General features: G+C 41.7%; 1 protein-coding gene across 7 annotated transcripts in view; it reads right to left on the bottom strand.

Moving 5' to 3' along the window:
- Positions 1-24,576, bottom strand: part of rapgef3 (Rap guanine nucleotide exchange factor (GEF) 3) — a 43,563-nt gene that overhangs the window by 4,343 nt on the left and 14,644 nt on the right. For all 7 annotated transcript variants that reach the window (XM_071347760.1, XM_071347763.1, XM_071347765.1 and 4 more), the window contains 16 exons: positions 16,426-16,532; positions 16,198-16,319; positions 15,863-16,073; positions 15,616-15,700; positions 11,000-11,060; positions 10,485-10,561; positions 7,075-7,221; positions 5,345-5,448; positions 4,710-4,798; positions 2,996-3,074; positions 2,496-2,646; positions 2,156-2,238; positions 1,640-1,670; positions 1,285-1,363; positions 502-636; positions 89-186 (listed from right to left, as the gene is read on the bottom strand). In XM_071347760.1, the coding sequence (XP_071203861.1) occupies positions 89-186; positions 502-636; positions 1,285-1,363; positions 1,640-1,670; positions 2,156-2,238; positions 2,496-2,646; positions 2,996-3,074; positions 4,710-4,798; positions 5,345-5,448; positions 7,075-7,221; positions 10,485-10,561; positions 11,000-11,060; positions 15,616-15,700; positions 15,863-16,073; positions 16,198-16,319; positions 16,426-16,532 (1,659 nt within the window). The remainder of the gene's footprint in view (positions 1-88; positions 187-501; positions 637-1,284; positions 1,364-1,639; positions 1,671-2,155; positions 2,239-2,495; positions 2,647-2,995; positions 3,075-4,709; positions 4,799-5,344; positions 5,449-7,074; positions 7,222-10,484; positions 10,562-10,999; positions 11,061-15,615; positions 15,701-15,862; positions 16,074-16,197; positions 16,320-16,425; positions 16,533-24,576) is intronic.

Raw genomic sequence — 24,576 nt, 5'->3', positions numbered from 1 at the left:
TAAGTTATAGATAAGTTATATATGGTAATCTCAGCACCCATGAGAGACTATAGAGTAGGTGTAGATTGTAGGTGAGGTTAGGACTCACCAGTTGTTCCACCTGGCTGGCAGTGCAGAGGAACAGTCTCTCATTCAGCCCCAGGGAGGTGTAGACTGCTGTGGCGTCCAGCTTCAGCTGAGCCCTGTCTATGATACAGCAAAGACAAACCCTTTAACACACAATACCTCAGAGGCACACATCCCAACTTAACATCAACACTCACTGAGAGTTACACACTCTCTCAATAAAACTCAATCTCAAATGACATGTTACAAGACATTAACATGCACATATACAAAATCGTAAAGGTATGAATATAACTGCTCTTGCCTGAAGGAGGGAGTATTGTACCAAGTGTACAAACTGAAAGGGAAATAATGAATATCGTGTACAGCTGTATCTTAGAAAAGGGCTTCATATTGCTTCCAGATGACATGGAAAAAGAAAGAATAGCCACGCACCTCCCATGGAGTTCATTTTGACCAGGGCGTGGTCTCCTGGGTTTACCAGCGATGACATCATTTCCTGAACAGAGGTGTTCACCGGCAGCATCAGAGTGATTGACGTATGGTCTGGCCGGAAGATCTCATACAATACTAGGAGAGAAAACACAGAGACATGGGAAAGGAAGTTAAGCATTAAAGGCCCAGTGCAGTCAAAAATGTGATTGTCCTGTGTTTTATATATAGTTCCATACTATGAGGTTGGAATAACTGTGAAATTGTGAAACTTATGATAATGCCCTTTTAGTGTAAGAGCTGTTTGAAAAGACCACCTGAAATTTCAGCCTGTTTTGGTGGGATGGAGTTTTAGCCTGCCTGGTGAAATCCTCAGGTTGTAAATGAGTTAATATACCAATAAGAAAGAGAGTTCCAAACCTCTGTCAATAACAGCTAGTTTTCAGTTCCCCCCTCCCCCCTCCCAGAAATTGTTATTTGTTTAATAATTTTAAACAATCACAGTAAGGTACTTAATTTTTACCCAGAAATTATTTGATATTCAGTTTTTTTATAAACATCTGCATTGGACATTTAAAACAAAGTATAGCAACAACCATTTACATTGATCCATCTGTAAGTACATTTCATGGTTACAGTGGGCTGCCAATGGTTAACCAATAGTTAATAAACAGAAAAAAGGCTAATTGTGCATTTTGTGTCATTATAGAGAAGGCATAGTCATTACCATGCTATTCATGACATAGTTATTACCATGCTATCTATGGTAGTAGTAGTCTCACTGACCTTTGTCCTTTGATCTGATTGGCAGACACTTCCCCACTGGCTCCTCACAACTGGAAAACCAGTCAAACTGATGGTTAAGCTATTGGAAACAAACAATAGACAGAGTAAGTCAGCCACAAGTGTGACTTTTAATTTCTCTATGTTTTTTATGCTTTTAATCTTTTAACTTTTAGCTCCAGCAGCTCTGAAGACTAACATGCTGTGTTATAAAGGTTGGAGTTATATTGTTTCTTCTGCTATCTCCCAATCTGTCTAAGTAAAGAGAGCATGTCATGTGGTAATAAACAGAGATGCAGATCTATTTGTGTGTGCAAGAATGACCTTTATGAGCCTTTATTAATGTGGTTCAACTTACTCTTGTCAGTGAACCGAGTTCATTCTCAAGCCTGGAAAGATATTGAAAAATACAAAAATTATAGTAAACTAATTCAAATCTCAAATCCAGATTCCAGAAATATTCTTATTGGCTTGGTTACGATACTACATAATGTTATCAATATGACTGTAAAGGAAAGAACATGACTTTTGCTTTTGTTTCACATTCCTGTGATCACAAGGCTCCATCCTATCCATCCCAAAATATATTGAACTTTGACCTCCATTATTCACCCTATGGGCCCAAAAGTTGTGCATTTCAGATGCACCCTGGGTAATGGGGTGGCAGGTAGCCTAGTGGTTAGAGCGTTGGACTTGTAACCGAAAGGTTGCAAGATCGAATTCCCGAGCTGGCAAGGTAAAAATCTGTCGTTCTGCCCCTGAACAAGGCAGTTAACCCACTGTTCCTAGGCCGTCATTGAAAATAAGAATTTGTTCTTAAATGACTTGCCTAGTTAAATTAAGGTAAAATAAATAAAAATGTGTTACTACTCACACTCTGGTTCTCCTCCTGTCTCTGAGCTGCTCCCTCAGCATACTGGACAGACGGGAGTCACCTGCCACCTCCTCCCCCAGCCTCTGTCATGCATAGAAACACTCTATGTATAAACACTGAATGTATATAGTATTTTTATGGTCACAACACACAGAAACAACACACAGGCCATGATTCAATACAATATACTGCAAAATTTACTGTATAACAGATTTTTCCAGAGTGTGATATTTGGATAACATTGATATAAGGCTATTTTTTATACTCTATATCTATACCACATATATAATCTATGAATATGTGTTTGGTTATAGAGAATCGCACTACCCCCTTCAGTCACCTCCAGGAAGTCTACAGCGATGGGGTCATCTTTGAGCAGCTGGCCGAACAGCGCCACCCACTGGCAAATCAACTTCACTATCTTCTGCTTGGTGTTGAGGGCATAGGCTGCCTTCTCCAGATCTGAGCCCTCAGAAGGCTCGGCATGGTAGGTGCACTCAGGGATAAGGAAGAGAACCAACACATCTGAACAACAGCTTAACACAGCTATTCTAGACCTAGACCACTGTCTGAGCTGCTTTTTTGGAGAAGATGGATGCTTTGGTTTAATTATGTTCATTTGTTTTATTTATTTAATTTAATAACATTTAAACGTTTAATTTGTTTTTCGGTACACAGATTCAAAATACAACCACAAATGTTGGGTATGTGATCCTCTTAGAGACAAAGTGTAAGTAAATAGAAATAGACACAGCTTAGGACATCATCATCATCATCATCACACAACCACTACCACCACCGTCATCATCACCACCATCATCATAATCATCCAAAGGATATTGGTGTTGCAGGGCCGGGCAAAGCTGGCTGGAAGGCATGAAGACCCTGTGGGTTAGCAGGAAGTCGCTCACACAGGGATCTGTGGGCACAGACAGAACAACACATAACTCACTAACAAGGACTAATGGCACTCTGTGTCCCTCCACTTTGTGTCCCATCCACTTCCTCCCTGAAAAACACAGGCGCAATGAGTCATCTGGTGGCTTTTAGTGAGCGGATATAAAATACATTTCCAGGAATGTGCCTGGCCTGATTCTGCCTGTTCTTTTCTGTCTTTGTTGGCTGTTTCATGTGAGTGACCAAAACAAACCGTTCCCATGAAACCAGAAACAATCTTTAAAGTTTGACTGAGGATTCAGATGTGAAGCTACTGTATGGTCATCCTGGTACAGTATAGTGTGTTTTGTATTTGTATTTATTATTATGGGTCCCCCCGACAGAATTAAGGCATTTATACAATTTAAAAAACATTACAATACATTAATTACAGAATTAACAACACACTGAGTGTGTGCCCTCAGGCCCATACTCCACTACCACATATCTACAACACAAAATCCATGTGTACGTGTGTATAGTATGTTATCATGTGTGTGTATGCATGTGTCTGTGCCTATGTTTGTGTTACTTCACAGTCCCCGCTGTTCCATAAGGTGTATTTTTATCTGCTTTTTAAATCTGATTCTACTGCTTGCATCAGTTACCTTATGTGGAATAGAGTTTCATGTAGTCATGGCTCTATGTACTACTGTGAGCCTCTCATAGTGTGTTCTGAACTTGGGGACTGTGAAGAGACTCTGGTGGCATGTCTTGTGGGGTATGCATGGGTGTTCCAGCTGTGTGCTAGTATTTTAAACAGACAGCTCGGTACCTTCAGCTTGTCAACACCTCTTACGAAAACAAGTAATGAGGATGTCAATCTCTCTTCCACTTTGAGCCATGAGAGATTGACATGCATGTCATTAATGTTAGCTCTCTGTGTACTTTTAAGGGCCAGCCGTGCTGCCCTGTTCTGAGCCAACTGCAATTTTCCCAAGTCCATATTTGTGGCACTTGGCCACACTACTGAACAGTAGTCCAGGTGTGACAAAACCAGGGCCTGTAGGACCTGCCTTATTGATAGTGTTGTTAAGAAGACAGAGCAGCGCTTTATTATGGACAGACTTCTCCCCATCTTAGCTACTGTTGTATCAATATGTTTTGACCATGACAGTTTACAATCCAGGGTAACTCCAAGCAGTTTAGTCACCTCAACGTGCTCAATTTCCACATTATTCATTATGAGATGTAATTGAGGTTTAGGGTTTAGTGAATGATTTGTCCCAAATACAATGGTTTTAGTTTTGGAAATATTTATGACTAACTTATTCCTTGCTACCCATTCCGAAACTAACTGCAGCTCTTTGTTAAGTGTTGCAGTCATTTCAGTCGCTGTAGTAGCTGACGTGTATAGTGTTGAGTCATCCGCATACATAGACACACTGGCCTTACTCAAAGCCAGTGGCATGTCGTTAGTAAAGATTGAAAAAAAGCAAGGGGCCTAAACACCCTGGAGAATTCCTGCTTCTACCTAGATTGTTTTAAAAGAGGAACTCCTGTTCTTTGAACATAAAACAGTGGGAGTATGTCAGTGGTCCAGCGACCTAAAGGGGTCCAGCCACTACAGTAGAGAAACGTTTGGACCCATACAAGGCAAGCCATACAGGTTTCCTACCTATAGCATCACTGCCATTAGTATCCAGCTTCACTGTCTCAAGCAGGTGTTCTAGGATCTTCTCTGGAGTTCCAGCCATCACTGTATACCTGAGTGTGTAGGGGAGGGAGCGGGAGAGGGGGAGGGAGAGGAGAAGAGGCAGAGGGAGAGGCAGAGGAAGAGGGGAGGGGGAGGGAGAAGGAGAGGGGGAAGTAACAGGGAGAGGGAGAGGGGAGGGAGAGAGAGTGTCGGTATGTGTGTAGTGTGGAAAGAGCCACAGGTGGATACATTGGTTAACAGTATAATGAGGCAGCCATTTGAGCATCACATTGATTAACCTCAACGTTTGCTAAAACACTTGAAGTGAGATAACAAAGCACAGTCTATTCAACTGAACAGGGTTCAGGTCTATTTCTGTGTTGAATCAACAATAGGCAGGCAGCTAACTGCCACAATTAACAACACTGTTAACTAAAACAGTGCTTGTTTCTTGCACATTTAATATCCTACAGTAAAAATGTGTGTTTTACATGACATTGGTCTAAGAATGCCTTAGAGGAAGGAGTGTGTTCATTTAGGTCTTGATTAATGTAGAAGTGCTTGTTTGACTGGTTGTTGTTATACAGTATAATATATGAACGGTGGGAGTGTCTTACTTGCTGCTGTTTCCTGCCCCTCCAGGATTGGTTGACTCAGCCTTCTCCAGCACCAGCACAGCTTTACCATGTTCCTCCAGACGCATGGTGTTAGCTTCCACATCCTGAAACACAATGTAAACACACAGTCATGCACACACTTTACATCCAGTACACACTATACACGGTACACATGGAAACATACACCTTTTAGCATATGCAATAGGCATATTTGAATCATTGGTGTGTATTCATGGATGCCAAGGGAAGTCAGGCTTCCCAAAATATTTGACCATTTTTATTTATTTATTTATAAAATAATATATCCTTCGTCTCTCTGTGTTTTCAGAATTTTGAGTCAATTCGCAAGTGGCTGAATCTCACAGGAGAAATCCTTAGAGCGAAGGAAACAGCGCCCCTCTGTCTCAGTATGTGTAGCACACGTATCTGATGCTGTCTGGAACAAAAGAGTATGACATTTTGCCGCTGTAGCATTTGATTGATTAATGTCAGCAAGCATCTGGCCTCTCTTGATAAGAAAAAGAAAAAAGAATGAGCCAATCAGTGTTGAGCTGAGCTCAACTGTGGGTTGTCCTGGCGCAGCAAAACGCCCAAGGGAGGCCAGTTTTGGATTTGGCTTCACACCAATCAAATCACATTCTAAGCATAATCTCATTGTCAGAAAACATGTCTGTTTCTGGTCTACTTGTGTTGATGTCCTGCAGTAGCTAGCTTGCTAAATCGTCCCTTTCCTAAGCCGTGCATGGAGATGGGGATTTGGATTTGTGGTTTTGTCTTAATTCTCTGGACAGGCCTATGATTATGATGGCGATTCTGATCTAACCATAAATTAACATTTTGTGCTACTGGCCTGAGATGATTGAAGTTCAATATGTAGCCTAGATGTAGCCTAGTAGGCTCACGTTAACTAGCTAGCTAACTTAGCTGGTTCATTGTTAACCATACGAGGAAGTTAGACTAGCAAGCAATTTAGCTAGGTAGCCTATGAAAACAAAAACTAAAAGCGTACTGTTCAAGTAAGGTGATTCAACTTTTTTGTTTTACTTACTTGCGCATGCACGCACACACACACACACACACACACACACACACACACACACACACACACACACACACACACACACACACACACACACACACACACACACACACACACACACACACACACACACACACACACACACACAGAAATCAGCGCCATGGACAGCCACATGATATTTAGCAACATTGGTTAGACTAAATAGTTTTTGGTATTTTTAAATTTGCTTTCAATGTATTAAACTAAGCATATATAGCCTTGTTGATTTGATGATGTTTACATGTTTAAGTTGAATTTGTTACATGCAATATTTGCTTTGTGGACTTCACCGGACAGATGTTGCTCTCTGGTTTTGTGAGGAAACAAACGTATGTGTAGTTGAATTTATTCCGCCACTGTGTGATTGTTGGCTTCTTGTTGTCACGGCCTTATTGTATGTAACGGTGGTGTATGAACTAACGGGTTATAGAGCAAACAACGCAATTATACAACATAGGTTGAAGTATGACATTTTTCCTGGCTTGGCTTCCCTAGTGATTTTACCCACACACCGCTATTGATTTGAATAGAGTACGTACTGTACACAAAAGCAGGTTGTGATCAAAAAGAATGTGTATCTACTTTACATACAGTACACACACATCAGTATGAATACGATATGCACCCATCTTCAGTTTGTGACCAAACTTACCTTGAGGATGCGTATGAAGTCCTGTTTGTCAACTCGTAGGAAGTGGCAGTTGTCCTCTCTCAGGATGATGGTGGCTGCTCTGGGAGCATCGTTCACCAGGGCCAGCTGCCCAAAGTCTTCTCCCTCATGTAGCGTCGTCACCAGACCCTGCATCACACACACACACACACACACACACACACACACACACACACACACACACACACACACACACACACACACACACACACACACACACACACACACACACACACACACACACACACACACACACACACACACACACACACACACACACACACAAAGTATAACTATGTAAGTGTGACCAAAAGGCTCCTTAACAGCTTATACCCCCAAGCCATAAGACTGCTGAACAGTTACAGTTTTTTCCAACTGCTTACACACAAAATCTTTTCATGTCACACGATTTTTGAAACCTCTCACTCAAAGTGCAAAACTACACACCAAATATCCAAAACCATAAGATATTTCTCAGCCTTTGACTCAGTTGTCAATTGCATAAAACACTTTTTTCAAAACACTACACACAATTCTCTACCTAAAACACAAAAATCTAACAGGAAGTGACTTGCTTTTCTTTTCCAAACACAACCAATCAAAATGCTACACTTATTCACCAGGTCACACACACACTCCTCACATGTGCAAACACTAATAGCTTAACTGATCACTAACCAATCACTGCTTTACTGTAGTATAAGCCTATAAATATGTCAAAGGTCAGATTACCTGTTTTGAACAATGGATGCCAACAATGGACAGAGAGCAAGAGGAGTAGGAGGGAGAGGAAGAGGAAGAAGAGGACGAGGGCAAAGAAGAGAAGGAAGGAGAGCCATCTCTGATGAGATTAGGGCAACACTTGTTGATCATGTGATCAACCACGGTTTGACCATGAGAGAGGCTGGACTGAGAGTCCAGCCCAACTTGAGTCGATTTACAGTGGCGTCCATAATTCGAACCTTCAGAAATGAGAACAGGTATGCAACTATCTAATGACTATTTTAGCATTACAGTAATGTACTGTAAAATACGTATGACTGCATAGTATTGCATAAACATTTGTAACTCTAAGCCATCCATTTACTGCACTGCATTGAATGAATGAGGTTGGTTATCATGCTGTACTACATTTTTTTGTACATTGTTTACAGTTCCTATGCGGAGCACATACTGTGTTTGAATTCTGTACAGAGTGGAAAGGCAACGACATCATGGAGGACGAGGACGCTTGTTTACAGATGTACAAGAGACTGCAATTATAAATATGGTTTTGGCCAACTATGCAATTAGGATTCGAGAGATAAGAGAGCATATCTTGAATAATGACACCATATTTAACAACATCAATGCTGTAAGCCTGTCGACCATACAACGCATCCTCCAACGGCACCGAGTGACGATGAAACAACTTTACAAGGTGCCATTTGAGAGAAACTCTGACAGAGTCAAGAATATGCGACATGACTTTGTAGAGGTATGTATGCAACACTACTTCCAGTACTTCAGACATACCATATTTACTCATCTATATCCTTTTGTCTGTTACAGAGAGTATTGGAGCTGGATGCCCATGTAATTCGCCATGAATTTATCTATGTGGATGAGGTTGGCTTCAACCTCACCAAAACCAGGCGCCGCGGAGGAAATGTAATAGGACAGAGGGCAATTACCAATGTCCCTGGACAGCGTGGGGGTAATATAACTATGTGTGCTGCCATCACTCAAAACGGGGTCCTCCATCACAATGCCACACTGGGTCTGTACAACACCGGCCATATGCTCACTTTTCTGGATGCAATTTACACAATGCTTGTCCCTGATCCAGATCAGGAGCCTGCTAGATTTGTGGTTTTATGGGACAATGTTAGTTTTCACCGGGCTGTTCTGGTCCAAAACTGGTTTGCCACCCATCCACAATTTGTAGTTTTGTACCTACCCCAATATTCACCTTTTCTAAATCCCATAGAGGAATTCTTCTCAGCCTGGCGCTGGAAAGTGTATGATCGCCAACCCTATGCCCGCATGCCGCTTCTCCAGGCAATGGAGGACGCATGTGGGGACATAGAGGTTGCCTCTGTCCAAGGTTGGATACGCCATGCTAGGAGATACTTCCCTCGATGTTTGGCAAGAGAAAACGTATCTTGTGATGTGGACGAAGTATTGTGGCCAGACCCAGGCCGGAGAAGAGATGAAGCGTAGCTTAGCACTGGTGACTGCCCCCCCCCCCCCTACCAATTCGTGGACTGCCCCCCCCCCCCCGACCCCACACACACAATTGTGTTCTTTACTGTATTCTAAAGAATATACTTTTGGTTTACATATGTTTATGGTTTTGTTGTATGCTACTGTATACAACAGTAATGTTTGGCCTAATAAATATTTTCTGTTTCTACATTGCATTGGTGTTTACAGTGTACTTGTTACCCCTCTCAGCAGATGACTTTCACTGTAGAACATTGTATTGAAATGTAGATATAAGCCTATGAAAGACCAAAGAGCTTTAGATTTAGAACAACAGTGTTTACATGGTATATCCAAAAATGTACTATTATGAAAGCAGTGTTTGCCATTTGATGCAAATGCTTCATTCTGTGTTTATGGCATTTTGAAAGCAGTGTTACATTTTGAAGGAGATGTGAGGCATTTTGCATTTTGTGTGTGCAGTTTTGGGAATTGTGTGTAGAGTTTTGAAAAAAGGAGACAGTTTTGAAAACGTGTGTAAGCAGTTGGAAAAAACTGTAATCAAATGGCTACCTGGACAAATTTACATTGACCCCCTCAATGATTTCTTTCTTTATTGTTTTGCACTAACTCTCTTGCACTGGCTCTGTGCACATATACTAGACTCTACCCACACACTCACACATACTACATTGACACTCCAACACACACAGACTGCATACGCTCACACGCACAAAACACATGCATTTATATTGACGCCACACACACTCACAAATAAAGACACTTTCACACTTAAAATACGCTGCTGGTACTCAGTTTATTATATATCCTGATTGCCTTGTCACTTTTACCCCACCCACATGTACATACTGTATTACCTGAACTACCTCGTACCTCTGCACATTGAATCAGTACTGGTACTCCTTGTATACAGCCTCGCTATTGTTTTTATTGTGTTACTATTTCCTGTTTTATTTAGAAAATATTTGTCTTACTTTTTAACTCTGCACTGTTGGGAATGGGCTCATAAGTAAGCATTTCACTGTAAAGTCTACGCCTGTTGCATTTGGCGCATGTGACCAACAACATTTGATTTGATTAACTGTAAGTGTAGTGTGAATACAATTCAAATTCTCTATATCCAAACATGAATCTATAGTGTCTATACTAAAGAATTGTACACAATTAAGATGGGGTAAAGTCCTTACCTTTCCATGTGTGATGACATTGACAGAGCCCTTCCAGATGATGTACCAGGAAGTGCCTTTGTCTCCCTGACTGAACACTGAGAAACACAAAGACACAGAGATTTAGGATTTACATCAGTCTCAACAGTTAGTCAGCTCTACCAGACAAGGATGTAGGCACAGTGCTTCACAGGTAAAGTCCAATAAAAATGAAAGGCCGGGAGGCAAAATGCAGGTGATCTGTATTCTTTTTCGGTTGACATTTCAGTGTTTCAGTCAGCTTGCCGACAGACAGATTTCTCTGACAATCTAATGGACTGATTGGCCAAGATAGAGATTTTGAAATATTCAAGTGGGTAATAATTTGTTCTGCCACTGATGGACAGGTTTGTTGTATACTGCACTGAGGGGAGGATGGTAACAGAGACAGAGTATCTCTAGCACTGTGGTGGTGATGTGGGCCCGGTGAGGCTCTCTTTCTTCTCTCTCGCCCACCAGAGTTAAAAAAAAACATCACAGAGGACTATGACACTCACAGACTGTGCCTGCCTTGGCATGGGACTCAAACATCAGCACTGCTGCCAACTCCTTACGGACCTACAGGAAGAAAAAAGGAAAGGGAATGAGACAGGATTAAACAGGGAGAGGTCAGAGGGCGGGGCAGTGTAAAGCCTTAGCGCTACAGGACATACAGTAGGGCTGCTTCCTCCTCTTGGACCCACATTTAACCTATTCCTGGACTAAACATCACTTCAAATCACTTTCAAAACTCGATTGAGCATTGCTTTTGCAGCCCAGGATTTACTTTACCTGGGTCTGGGAAAACCGCTCATCGTGTACAGATTTTCTAGTCCACTGGAGGCTCAATTCACTTTCTAAGAACTGGGCCCATATTCAATTCCCTTTCTAAGTACTGGGCCCATATTCAATTCCCTTTCTAAGAACTGGGCCCATATTCAATTCACTTTCTAAGAACTGGGCCCCATATTCAATTCACTTTCTAAGAACTGGGCCCATATTCAATTCCCTTTTCAAGAACTGGGCCCATATTCAATTCCCTTTTCAAGAACTGGCCCCAATTTCAATTCACAAAGCATCTCAGAGTAGGAGTACTGATCTAGGATCAGGTCTACCCCCGTCCACATAATCGTATTCTTTGTGATCTATGATCTAGGCCAGCGATATTCAACTGGGGGTCCGCGGCGGTACTGCAGTGGTTCAGCAATGTTTAAAAATAAATAAACAAATATATATATACAGTAAATATATATATATATATACAGTGGGGCAAAAAAGTATTTAGTCAGCCACCAATTGTGCAAGTTCTCCCACTTAAAAAGATGAGAGAGGCCTGTAATGTTCATCATAGGTACACTTCAACTATGACAGACAAAATGAGAAAAGAAAATCCAGAAAATCACATTGTAGGATTTTTAATGAATTTATTTGCAAATTATGGTGGAAAATAAGTATTTGGTCAATAACAAAAGTTTATCTCAATACTTTGTTATATACCCTTTGTTGGCAATGACAGAGGTCAAACGTTTTCTGTAAGTCTTCACAAGGTTTTCACACACTGTTGCTGGTATTTTGGCCCATTCCTCCATGCAGATCTCCTCTAGAGCAGTGATGTTTTGGGGCTGTTGCTGGGCAACGCGGACTTTCAACTCCCTCCAAAGATTTTCTATGGGGTTGAGATCTGGAGACTGGCTAGGCCACTCCAGGACCTTGAAATGCTTCTTACGAAGCCACTCCTTCGTTGCCCGGGCGGTGTGTTTGGGATCATTGTCATGCTGAAAGACCCAGCCACGTTTCATCTTCAATGCCCTTGCTGATGGAAGGAGGTTTTCACTCAAAATCTCATGATACATGGCCCCATTCATTCTTTCCTTTACACGGATCAGTCGTCCTGGTCCCTTTGCAGAAAAACAGCCCCAAAGCATGATGTTTCCACCCCCATGCTTCACAGTAGGTATGGTGTTCTTTGGATGCAACTCAGCATTCTTTGTCCTCCAAACACGACGAGTTGAGTTTTTACCAAAAAGTTATATTTTGGTTTCATCTGACCATATGACATTCTCCCAATCTTCTTCTGGATCATCCAAATGCTCTCTAGCAAACTTCAGACGGGCCTGGACATGTACTGGCTTAAGCAGGGGGACACGTCTGTCACTGCAGGATTTGAGTCCCTGGCGGCGTAGTGTGTTACTGATGGTAGGCTTTGTTACTTTGGTCCCAGCTCTCTGCAGGTCATTCACTAGGTCCCCCCGTGTGGTTCTGAGATTTTTGCTCACCGTTCTTGTGATCATTTTGACCCCACGGGGTGAGATCTTGCGTGGAGCCCCAGATCGAGGGAGATTATCAGTGGTCTTGTATGTCTTCCATTTCCTAATAATTGCTCCCACAGTTGATTTCTTCAAACCAAGCTGCTTACCTATTGCAGATTCAGTCTTCCCAGCCTGGTGCAGGTCTACAAGTTTGTTTCTGGTGTCCTTTGACAGCTCTTTGGTCTTGGCCATAGTGGAGTTTGGAGTGTGACTGTTTGAGGTTGTGGACAGGTGTCTTTTATACTGATAACAAGTTCAAACAGGTGCCATTAATACAGGTAATGAGTGGAGGACAGAGGAGCCTCTTAAAGAAGAAGTTACAGGTCTGTGAGAGCCAGAAATCTTGCTTGTTTGTTATTGACCAAATACTTATTTTCCACCATAATTTGCAAATAAATTCATTAAAAATCCTACAATGTGATTTTCTGGATTTTTTTCTCTCATTTTGTCTGTCATAGTTAAAGTGTACCTATGATGAAAATTACAGGCCTCTCTCATCTTTTTAAGTGGGAGAACTTGCACAATTGGTGGCTGACTAAATACTTTTTTGCCCCACTGTATATATATATATATATATATACAGTACCAGTCAAAAGTTTGGACACACCTACTCATTCCAGGGTTTTTCTTTATTTTTACTATTTTCTACATTGTAGAATAATAGTGAAGACATCAAAACTATGAAATAACACAAATGGAATCATGTAACGACCAAAAAAGTGTTAAACAAATCAAAATATATTTTATATTTGAGATTCTTCAAAGTAGCCACCCTTTGCCTTGATGACAGCTTTGCACAATCTTGGCGTTCTCTCAACCAGCTTCATGAGGTAGTCACCTGGAATGAATTTCAATTAACAGGTGTGCCTTGTTAAAAGTTAATTTGTGGAATTTCTTTCCTTCTTAATGCATCTGAGCCAATCAGCTGTGTTGTGACAAGGTAGGGTTGGTATACAGAAGATAGCCCTATTTGGTAAAAGACCAAGTCCATATTATGGCAAGAACAGCTCAAATAAGCAAAGAGAAAGAACAGTTCATCATTACTTTAAGACATGAAGGTCAGTCAATCTGGAAAATGTCAAAAACTTTCTTCAAGTGCAGTTGCAAAAACCATGAAGCGCTATGATGAAACTGCCTCTCATGAGGACCGCCACAGGAAAGGAAGACCCAGAGTTACCTCTGCTGCAGAGGATAAGTTCATTAGAGTTACCAGCCTCTATTTTTGCCCAGATAAATGCTTCACAGAGTTCAAGTAACAGACACATCTCAAAATCAACTGTTCAGAGGAGACAGTGTGAATCAGGCCTTCATTGTCGAATTGCTGCAAAGAAACCACTACTAAAGGACACCAATAAGAAGAAGAGACTTGCTTGGGTCAAGAAACACGAGCAATGGACATTAGACTGGTGGAAATCTGTCCTTTGGTTTGATGAGTCCAAATTTGAGACTTTTGGTTTCAACCACTGTGTCTTTGTGAGATGCAGAGTAGGTGAACGTATGATCTCTACATGTGTGGTTCCCACCGTGAAGCATGGAGGAGGAGGTGTGATGTGTGGAAGTGCTTTGCTGGTGACACTGTCAGTGATTTATTTAGAATTCAAGGCACATGGCTACCACAGCATTCTGCAGCAATACGGCATCCCATCTGGTTTGCGCTTAGTGGGATTATCATTTGTTTTTCAACAGGACAATGACCCCAAACACACTTCCAAGCTGTGTAAGGGCTATTTGACCAAGGAGGGTGATGGAGTGCAGCATCAGATGACCTGGCCTCCATAATCCCCCAACCTCAACCCAATTGAGATGGTTTGGGATGAGTTGGACCGCAGAGTGAAGGAAAAGCAGCCAATAAGTGCTCAGCATATGTGGGAACTCCTTCAAGATTGTTGGATAAGCCTTCCAGGTGACTATCTCATGAAGCTGGTTGAGAGAATGCCAAGTTTGTAAAACTGTCATCAAGGCAAATGGTGGCTACTTTGAAGAATCTCAAATATAAAATATATTTTGATTTCTTTAACACTTTTTTGGTTACTACATGATTCCATATGTGCTATTTCATAGTTTTGATGTTTTCACTATTATTCTACAATGTAGAAAATGGTTAAAAATTAAGAAAAACACTTGAATGAGTAGGTGTGTCTAAACTTTTGAATGGTACTGTAATATATATATATATATATATATAGAAATAAAAGTGATAAAAAAATAAGATTATTATGAATATCGCTAGCAACGACAGAATAAACATATTTTGAATGACACACCTACAGTAGAAAGAGTAGAATATCTTATTTCAAATTATGACAACTTTAGTTTTTAAATCCTAATACTGAGAAAATTACACTCTTAGGAGTCAATTACACTCCCTGGAGTATTTGACATAGATTTTGAAAAAGTCCCCACCAATAGGCTACCAGTGTGGCAAGTGCTGCTGGCCCCTCGTAAGCTTTCTTGACTTATCCATATATCCTTGCCATTATCATTCACCTGAATGTTTTAGCTAACATATGATGGGGGTCGCTGGGTTGCCGGTTTGCCTGGGAGGCGGTCCCTGGGCAAGAAAAGGTTGAAGACCGCCGATCTAGGCAAAACTGGTGCTTTATTAGTACTCCTACTCTGAGACTGTGAATGTGGGCCATGGACTGGTGTAGCACGGGTTCTACAGAACATCTTCTGACTAGACTCAGGCTGTATGCGTCCTCAATAGCGCCACATTCACTGTAGAGCTCACTACTTTTGGACAGAACCATATGGTAATGCAATACATTGGGAATAGGGTGCCACTTGGGACGCAGCCAAAGACAGGACAGGAAGCTGCAACTCACTGAGGTGGAGAGGTGAGCAGCAGCCTTGACATGAAGCAGCTCCTCATAGATCACCTCCAGGTCCTCCGCACTACGCTGGCTGGGGCTGCAGAGAGGACGGGATATGCGATGATGATATATGATACAATAGGAGAGCAGATATAAAACAATAGAAGTTTATTGTCCATCTGAGGATGGAAATTTCCCTTTGACTTGAAATGTAAAACAAACTTGATACAAACACACAGCATAATAAAATGGAACTCACCATTTACGTAAAATCATGGTCAAAAGAGCATCTGGACCAATCTGCAGTAATAACGACAAACCCTCCTGCAGCTCATCGTCTAATTGGTCCTTCTCATTGGTCATGTGGTTCAGTGAGAGTTTCTCATTGGTCATGTGGTTCAGTCCGAACTCCAAATCCAGGAAGCGGTAAAATTGAGTGTCTTTGTCATGGAAGTTTAACTCCTGCTTCACTACATTGTGATAGGATACATTGAGTTTGGTTATACTCACAGCAGGGAGCGGTTGATTCTTGTCAAATGATCATATTTGACAATACATGATGATAATACATTCACTCTGATTAAAGTCTCTTACCATGAACAATGATTCCTTCATCCACCAGGACTTGCCACATGCCAACTGCCTGGCTCCTTGATTGGAAGCATTCGTTTAGCTTCATCAGCCAATCAACAAGCTCTTTCCCCGAACAACATTGTCTGTAAGGGAAAGAGTGAGATTTCTACAAGGAAACGATCTAGTATTTTAATTTCAGAAAGACAAACAGGCAAAGTAATAATAGAATTTGCAATCAAGGCTCCATACCTGTAGGTCTTCAGGTGATGCTTTCTGTCTCTGATCAGGCCAGGGCTACGCTCTATCAAGGCACTATACACCACCCTGGCTGCCTTCAGAATTCGATCCGACAGAAACTACAAGGTGTGAGAGAAAGAGAGAGAGAAATACTGTATCAAATACTTGATACAGTCAAATGTAGGCTATGTGCAAATCAATATATAATTGGACAATGGACCTCTTTCTCTGCTTATCATATAAACACAACCAATATGCCTTTACTTCTGTGTAATTTTCATGACGTGATAAAGACATGAGGTCATATAAATAAAGCAGGAAATGTGAAATGTCACACAGAAGGTCTTGTGACAACAGACAGTGACAACAGTGACCCACTGTGTAGACTTAGCATGCAAGGAGCTAGAATGAAAAGTGAAAAGCAAGTGGCAGTGGCAGAAAACATATATTCTGTGAGAAGCATTACAGAAACCATGTGTGATGTCACATACATCACTGGTGTGAGTGGAGTGTTTTGCTTTGCAGGGGCTAGAGTCCCTAATTGTGCGTGTGTGGGAGGAAAGCTGGTGAGAATGTGTTATAGAGAGAGTTACTGCACTGCTAAACTCTCCCACACCACACACATATCTGTCTCCTCATCAGAGAGTGAGTGGATGTCACTTGGCTACGTTGACAACTTTGCCATTCTGAGAGTTTTCACTTTGCCTCCTCTCAGATTCTCTAAGTAGTATCAATTCTAATACACTTCTAATTTTTTTCCATTCCCTGCCCCCTCCTATCTCACTCCTCTCTGCCATGCTCTACCACCCAAACAGAATGTGAGAAGAAAAAAAACTAGAGTGTAAAATCTGTATCAACCACTGATGCAAACTAAAGCTTATGTAACTCACAGCACATTGGGTCTGTTGCTGTGCAGCCTATTTCCTACCATTTCCTGTTTATACGCAACCTCCATGACAAAACCAATATTACAAACGACTAAATATCAATATTTACTGGTTTGTTAATGAACTAGAATGTCTTCATTTCACTCCCTTCCACTCAATATGTTCTTGGTCCTAGTCTTGTGATTCCACGAGTGACTCACACAGCTGATTGTTTGTTATTGGGCTTCCTTCAGGGCGCTGTTTGTCCAAGGTGGTGGTCTTGAGATTCAGATTGAACTTAACAAAGACCATTTCCTTTAGCTTTTGTCTCCACTTGGCTTGGTGTTGTGTTGGACGGTGCTTTCCTAGCCTCCTCTCCTAAACGCCTGGCCCCTAGCCAGGCCTCAGCCCTTAGCCTGCTCTGGTTGGTGTTGTGGTGGATTGGGCAGCCTGTGAGGCCCTCTCCCCTCTCTCTCCTGTCCCCAAAGCCGAGCCCCTAGCCTGCCCTGGCCAATGGCTCTGGCTCCAAGCCACTCAGGATGAAATGATTGGCTCCTGACCCGTGACTGATCTGCCGACTCCGGCCTCTGCAAAGACAACACAACCTGACAGAACCTGGGGTTCTCATCCATTTTTCAGAATCATGTACAAAAGAACGGGGAAACCTGCACACTACTTTAAAGTTCAAAGAGACACACCTGCTGTGTGAGAAGTTAACTGAGGGGTCCCCCAAGCCCCCCCTTCATACCTCTGTTTTCCCACAGGCTGTCCTGCTCCCAGATCTAGTGTCTACAGACTGTATGCATCATTCTGAACCTTTCCTCCTCTCCACTGACTGCAGACTGGTCCCAGGGGACTGCAGACTGGCTCTACTGGCTGTGCTGGCTGGAGGTCACCACTATTCCCATGTGCCCTGACTGTTCCCGTGGGACCACTAGCTACCACCATGTTCTCAGCCTGGTCATCTCTGACCTCTGACACTTAGATAATAAACTCCAAATGCATAAATCCCCCATCATCATTGCAGACAAGCTGGCATTTCTACTGTGACTGTGTTCAGTTTGCAATCTTAAACACATTTTCTTAGAACAACAGACCAAAACAGAACGTTTCATACAGTACATCCTGGGTACAGCACCCCACCTACTAAGTAGCTAAACACACAGGACATAATCACTCATCATCAATCTGTTCGGTTCTGTATATACTGTAAGAACAAAAGCTCTAAAACTCTGTGAACTCTGTGATGAACAACTTGAGAAAATGTAGATCTACTAAGCATGTAATCTAGCGCAATGGTTTTCAACGTGTGTGGCTTGAGAAGCTGTCAGGTGTGCTGCAAACCTTTTCCTAATCTTGATCATTTTTTTGAACACACTTATAAATGTGACCTGTGGAATGCACATTCAATTTTGACTTGGGAGCACCACTGCCACTCAGATAAATACATTGTTTATCTTGTATCCTGATGCCTAGTCACCTTACCCTAAAACATATCTACCTCTATCACTCCAGAATCACTGCACATTGTAAATATGGTATTGGAACTGACCCTGTATATAGCTTCTTAGTTATCTTGTTTTTATTTCTTGTGTGTTTTTCTTCTACCTTATGTTATTTTTAGTACTACATTGACATTGATTACTGCCTTGTTGGGTTCAGCGCTTGCAAGAATGGCATTTGACTGTACTTGTGCATTTGACATTGAAACTTGAATAGCTCATGGTTACATCTGTATCTACAAATCCAGTTTGCTCAGGCATGTTGTTACATTTTTATCAGTTGAGGGGCGTACATCATGAGCAAAGTCCTTTCCCGCTGGACACAGACGTCAGTTCAACGTCTGGTTTTGATTTAGATTTGGTTGAGCTGTCATCTATTGTGAATTCAATGTGAAATCAACAAAACATTTCACCATGTCATTCGGTTTAGGTTAAAAGTTAGGTGAAAAAAATACGGAATGCGTTACGTTGATACTTTTTGGCAAATCCATTTAGTTTTCTATGTTGATTCATCACCGGTGCCATGCTTCCTGCCATCCAGGACCTCTATACCAGGCGGTGTCAGAGGAAGGCCCTAAAAATTGTCAAAGACCCCAGCCACCCTAGTCATAGACTGTTCTCTCTGCTACCGCACGGTAAGCGGTACCGGAGTGCCAAGTCTAGGTCCAAGAGGCTTCTAAACAGCTTCTACCCCTAAACCATAAGACTCCTGAACATCTAATCAAATGGCTAACCCAGATTATTTGCATTGCCCCGTCACCCCCCTTTTACACTCCTGCTACTCTCTGTTATTATCTATGCATAGTCACTTTAATAACTCTACATACATATTACCTCAATTACATCGACTAGCCGGTGCCCCGCACACTGACTCTGTACCAGTACCCCCTGTATATAGCCTGGCTATTGTTATTTTACTGCTGCTCTTTAATTATTTGTTACTTTCATTTTATTTTTTTATGGTATTTTTCTTAAAACTGCATTGTTGGTTCAGGGCTTGTAAGTAAGCATTTCACTGTAAGGTCTTCACCTGTTGTATTCAGCGCATGTGACAAATACAATTTGATTTGAGCCAGTCTCATCGCAATGATTTATTGGGTTGAAATAATGTGGAAACAATGTTGATTCAAAAAGTTTTTGCCCAGTGGGTTGTATCAATTTACTTCGCCTGTGAGAACAATTAGCACAGGCAAGTCTGATTAAAGGCGCTACATGGTCAATCTGCATTGGCCAAGTCAGGGCATTCATACTTCTTACACTTCGCTTAGCAGCACAGAGCTGCTGTCAAGGAAGTAAGTTTGTGTTTATTCAGGACCTCCCGCCCTCACCCATTAATGCCAATGAGAAGCAATACGGAGCGACGCAAAGCGATGCACAGCTCAATTATTTTTAAAAATTGGTCGAGAGCTCACGCAATATGCGTCACATTCCGTCCACATTTTCATATGAAGAATAAATAAGCTCTTATAGGTTTAGCTGTACCACAGCCTCTGCCATATAAACAAACACAGCATGCATGGCTTTGTGTCGGTGGCTGCACCATTACAATGCAGAAAACCACAAGTCTCTAGCTCAAACCGTTAGTTTAAAGACCTATTTTACAAAAAATTGCACGGATTCGTGGGACGCTCTTACAGGGTTACACACAAATGAATCTTTGTGATTAAGGAACTATGAAAATAGTTTAAATAAACTGTATTTAATCTTTAAAAAACTTTTGTCACAGAAAATAGAGAATTTTGCAGTAGGGATCAGATGAGATGGGGGTCATTACCACTAAATAAATTAATAGGGACATTTTTGGTGTGGTGCTAAAAACAAAATGGATCCATAAAGGTGTGCCGCAGTTCAAAAAAGGTAAGGAACCACTGATCTAGGGACTATAGCCCATGTGTTAGTAGTATAGGCAGGAGGAACTCAGGTTAGAGTAAACAGTTTTCCCTCAGGTGTGCCAGTGCTGGTGAATGACATACTGTATGTACTGTAGAAGTGGCCCTTTCTCTCTCACACTGCTCTCTCTGACGTTTCAGGTCCGGAACAGGCTGAATATGTGCTTTAGATAAACATTAATGACACACTTTCTTATAGAGACCAAGTCAAAGTCGGCCTTTGAATGTTATGTCTGTGTTTGAATAGTGTAGTATCACAAAAGGAACATATGGGCCTGTTAAAATGGTTTGTATATTTGTGGGTGGGTTGGTTTGTGTCTGACAATGGCTAATGTGGTCTGTGGTTATGGCCTTTCCTCCCACACTTTTTTTTCTTCTTATAACAACACTTAAATAAAGTCACTTTGTTACCTTCATTCTCTGGCTCAGTGAGAGTAACTGTTTCAATAACTGAGTGTGGTGTGTGGGTTTACTATATTTGTGCCTATAGTCTGTGTTAAATAGTGTCAAGTTTCTACTAATGTTCTGAAGTTTCCTCTGTGGGCGAGTCTACAGTCTCCCTCTGTGCTGTGACCTTGGTGGGCTTTGTTCTCTCCTCTTCTGTTCTCTCTGGAACATGACTGTACCTGGAGGGAGGGATGGAGCACCACGCCGGTGGGCAGAGGAGCTGTAGGAACTGCATCTCACATCCCACTCTCTATACAGACAAGACCACGTCAGACCTTCTGAGGGGTTATTGTTTCCAACAAGTACACTTCCTCCCCCATTTCAGAAATACCAAGCTACAGCACTGGATTTTTTTCCTTTATTCAAAACAGGAAGTGCCAATTTAGGTAAAAAAGCCTGACGGCATTGATGAGATTTTTTATTTTTTATTTTTTTTAACCTGTGTGAATATACGTAGCACCAAACCCCAAACCACAATCACCATCTTGATCATCATTAGATAACTAACAGAACAATCTCAAATCTCTAAACCAGGAGTCTCAAACTCATTTTCCCAGCTCGCAAAATTCAGTCTTCAACGAGGTCTGGAGGGCCCAACTTAAAATGAATTACAGTGCATTAGGAAAGTATTCAGACCAATTGACTTTAAAAAAAAACGTTACAGCCTTATTCTAAAATGGATTAAAAGTTTTTGTTCCCTCATCAATCTACACACAACAACTCATAATGACAAAGCAAAAACAAGTTTTTAGAAATTTTAGAAAATTTACTAAAAATAAAAACCTGAAATATCACATTTACATAAGTATTCAGACCCTTTAGTCAGTACTTTGTTGAAGCACCTTCTGCAGTGATTATAGCCTCTAGTCTTCTTAGGTATGACGCTACAAGCTTGGCACACCTATATGTGGGGAGTTTCTTCCATTCTTCTCTGCAGATCCGCTCAAGCTCTGTCAGGTTGGATGGGGAGCATCGCTGCACAGCTATTTTCAAATGAAATGAAATCAAATTCTATTGGTCACATACACATATTTAGCAGATGTTATTGCGGGTGTAGCGAAATGCATGTGTTCCTAGCTCCAACAGTGCAGTAATATCTACCAATTCACAACAATACACACAAATTGAAAGTAAAATGATGGAATTAAGAAATATATAAATATTAGAATGAGCAATGTCAGAGTGGCATTGACTAAAATACAGTATAATAGAATACAGTATATACATATGAAATGAGTAAAGCAGTATGTAAACATTGTTAAAGTGACTAGTGTTCCATTATTAAAGTGACCAGTGATTCCAAGTCTATGTATATGGCAGCAGCCTCTAAGGTGCAGGGTTGAGTAACCGGGTGGTAGCCGGCTAGTGATGGCTATTTAACAGTCTGATGGCCTTTAACAGTCAGGTCTCTCCAGAGATGTTCGATCGGGTTCAAGTCCAGGTTCTGGCTGGGCCATTCAAGGACATCCAGAAACTTGTCCCGAAGCCACTCCTGCGTTGACTTGGTTGTGTGCTTAGTGTCGTTGTCCTGTTGGAAGGGGAACCTTCGCCCCATTCTGAGGTACTGAGCGCTCTGGAACAGGTTTTCATCAAGGATCTCTCTGTACTTTACTCCTTTCATCTTTCTCTCGATCTTGACTAGTCTCCCAGTCCATTCTGCTGAAAAACATCCCCACAGCATGATGCTGCCACCACCATGCATCACCGTAGGGATGGTGCCAGGTTTCCTCCAGACGTGATACTTGGCATTCAGGCCAAAGAGTTCAATATTGGTTTCACCAGACCAAAGAATCCTGTTCCTCATGGTCTGAGAGTCCGTTAGGTGCCTTTTGGCAAACTCCAAGCAGGCTGTCATGTACCTTTTACTGAGGAGTGGCTTCCATCTGGCCACTCTACCATAAAGGCCTGATTGGTAAAGTGCTGCAGAGATGGTTGTCATTCTGGAAGGTTCTCCATCTCCACAGAGGAACTCTAGAGCTCTGTCAGAGTGACCATCGAGTTCTTGGTCACCTCCCTGACCAAGGCCATTCTCCCCCAATTGCTTAGTTTGGCCGGGCGGCCAGCTCTAGGAAGAGTCTTGGTGGTTCCAAACTTCTTCCATTTAAGACTGATGAAGGCCACTGTGTTCTTGGGGACCTTCAATGCTGCAGACATGTTTTGGTACCCTTCCCCAGATCTGTGCCTCGACACAATCCTGTCTCAGAGCTCTACAGACAATTCCTTTGACCTCATGGCTTGGTTTTTTCTCTGACATGCACTGTCAACTGTGGGACATTATATAGACAGGTGTGTGCCTTTCCAAATCATGTCCAATTAATTGAATTTACCACAGGTGGACTCCAATCAAATTGTAGAAACATCTCAAGGATGATCAATGGGAACAAGATGCACCGGAGCTCAATTTCGAGTCCCATAGCAAAGGATCTGAATACTAATGTAAATAAGGTATTTCTGTTGTTCTTGCTTTGTCATTGTGGGGTATTGTGTGTAGATTGAATCCATTTTAGAATAAGGCTGTAACATAACAAAATGTGGAAAAAGTCAAGGGGTCTGAATACTACTGCACTGTATATTTCCTTGCCATAAAAATGTGAAAAAAAATGTCCTCTAGCCATCGCTTTTTGAATTTTCTATGCTCCCTGACTGTCTAGCTTAAGTTTTGATGACTGTTAGCAAGCTGGACAGAGTAAAGAGACTATAACATTCGGTCAATTATCATTTCTACAGTTTCTATTTGGTTTTAGTCATTTCAATGTCAATTGAGATCGTGCCCCCTCCACCCAAAAAATTTAAAACTAAAAAACATATTTTTTTACTCAAACCACCCTTGGGCCAGATTGAATCGGCTCGCAGGCCTTGAGTTTGACACATGCTCCAAAGACATAAAAAACAAGAACAACAACTAGCAACCAAACGAAGCACCAACAAAGCCAACCTCCCTGTAGCCTCGCTACTGTTCTCCCATTAGCTATAAGACCTGCATCCTCTCTCCCCTTTCCAAAATACACACAGCACTCACACAGAAAAAGCCCTTGGGAAGTTAGGAACATTCCAAGGCTGACTGGATATTTATTAAAGATACTCCCTACATGTTCAGTGCAGAAAAAACATAGACCTGAACTGAACTTTAATGTTGTATAGGCCTATTTACTGGCATTGATCTTTTACTGTGTTTTCATTCTTCCTGGAGTAGAAGAGAACACTGTTCCACTGTTTTTATTCCTGGAGATTCTGGATGTATCAAAGTGAGACCGGCTGTGTGTGTGTGCGTGTGTGTGTCTGTGTGTGTGTGCACGCATGTGAGCGTGTGTGTGCCTGACTGACTGCGTCTATGTATATTGGGTAAAATAATACCAGTCAGGAGCCAGATTTGTCTTTCCATTTCAACACCGTTATCAGGCTGATTTCTCCTGTGAGGGGGCTATTGAAGGAGCAGTTAGATAAAGGAGTGAGAGGGTT

Source organism: Salvelinus alpinus, chromosome 17 (assembly GCF_045679555.1).
Source record: "Salvelinus alpinus chromosome 17, SLU_Salpinus.1, whole genome shotgun sequence".
NCBI lineage: Eukaryota > Metazoa > Chordata > Actinopteri > Salmoniformes > Salmonidae > Salvelinus > Salvelinus alpinus.
Note: the sequence above shows the minus strand (reverse complement) of the source record. Positions and strands in the feature narration are given on the sequence as shown.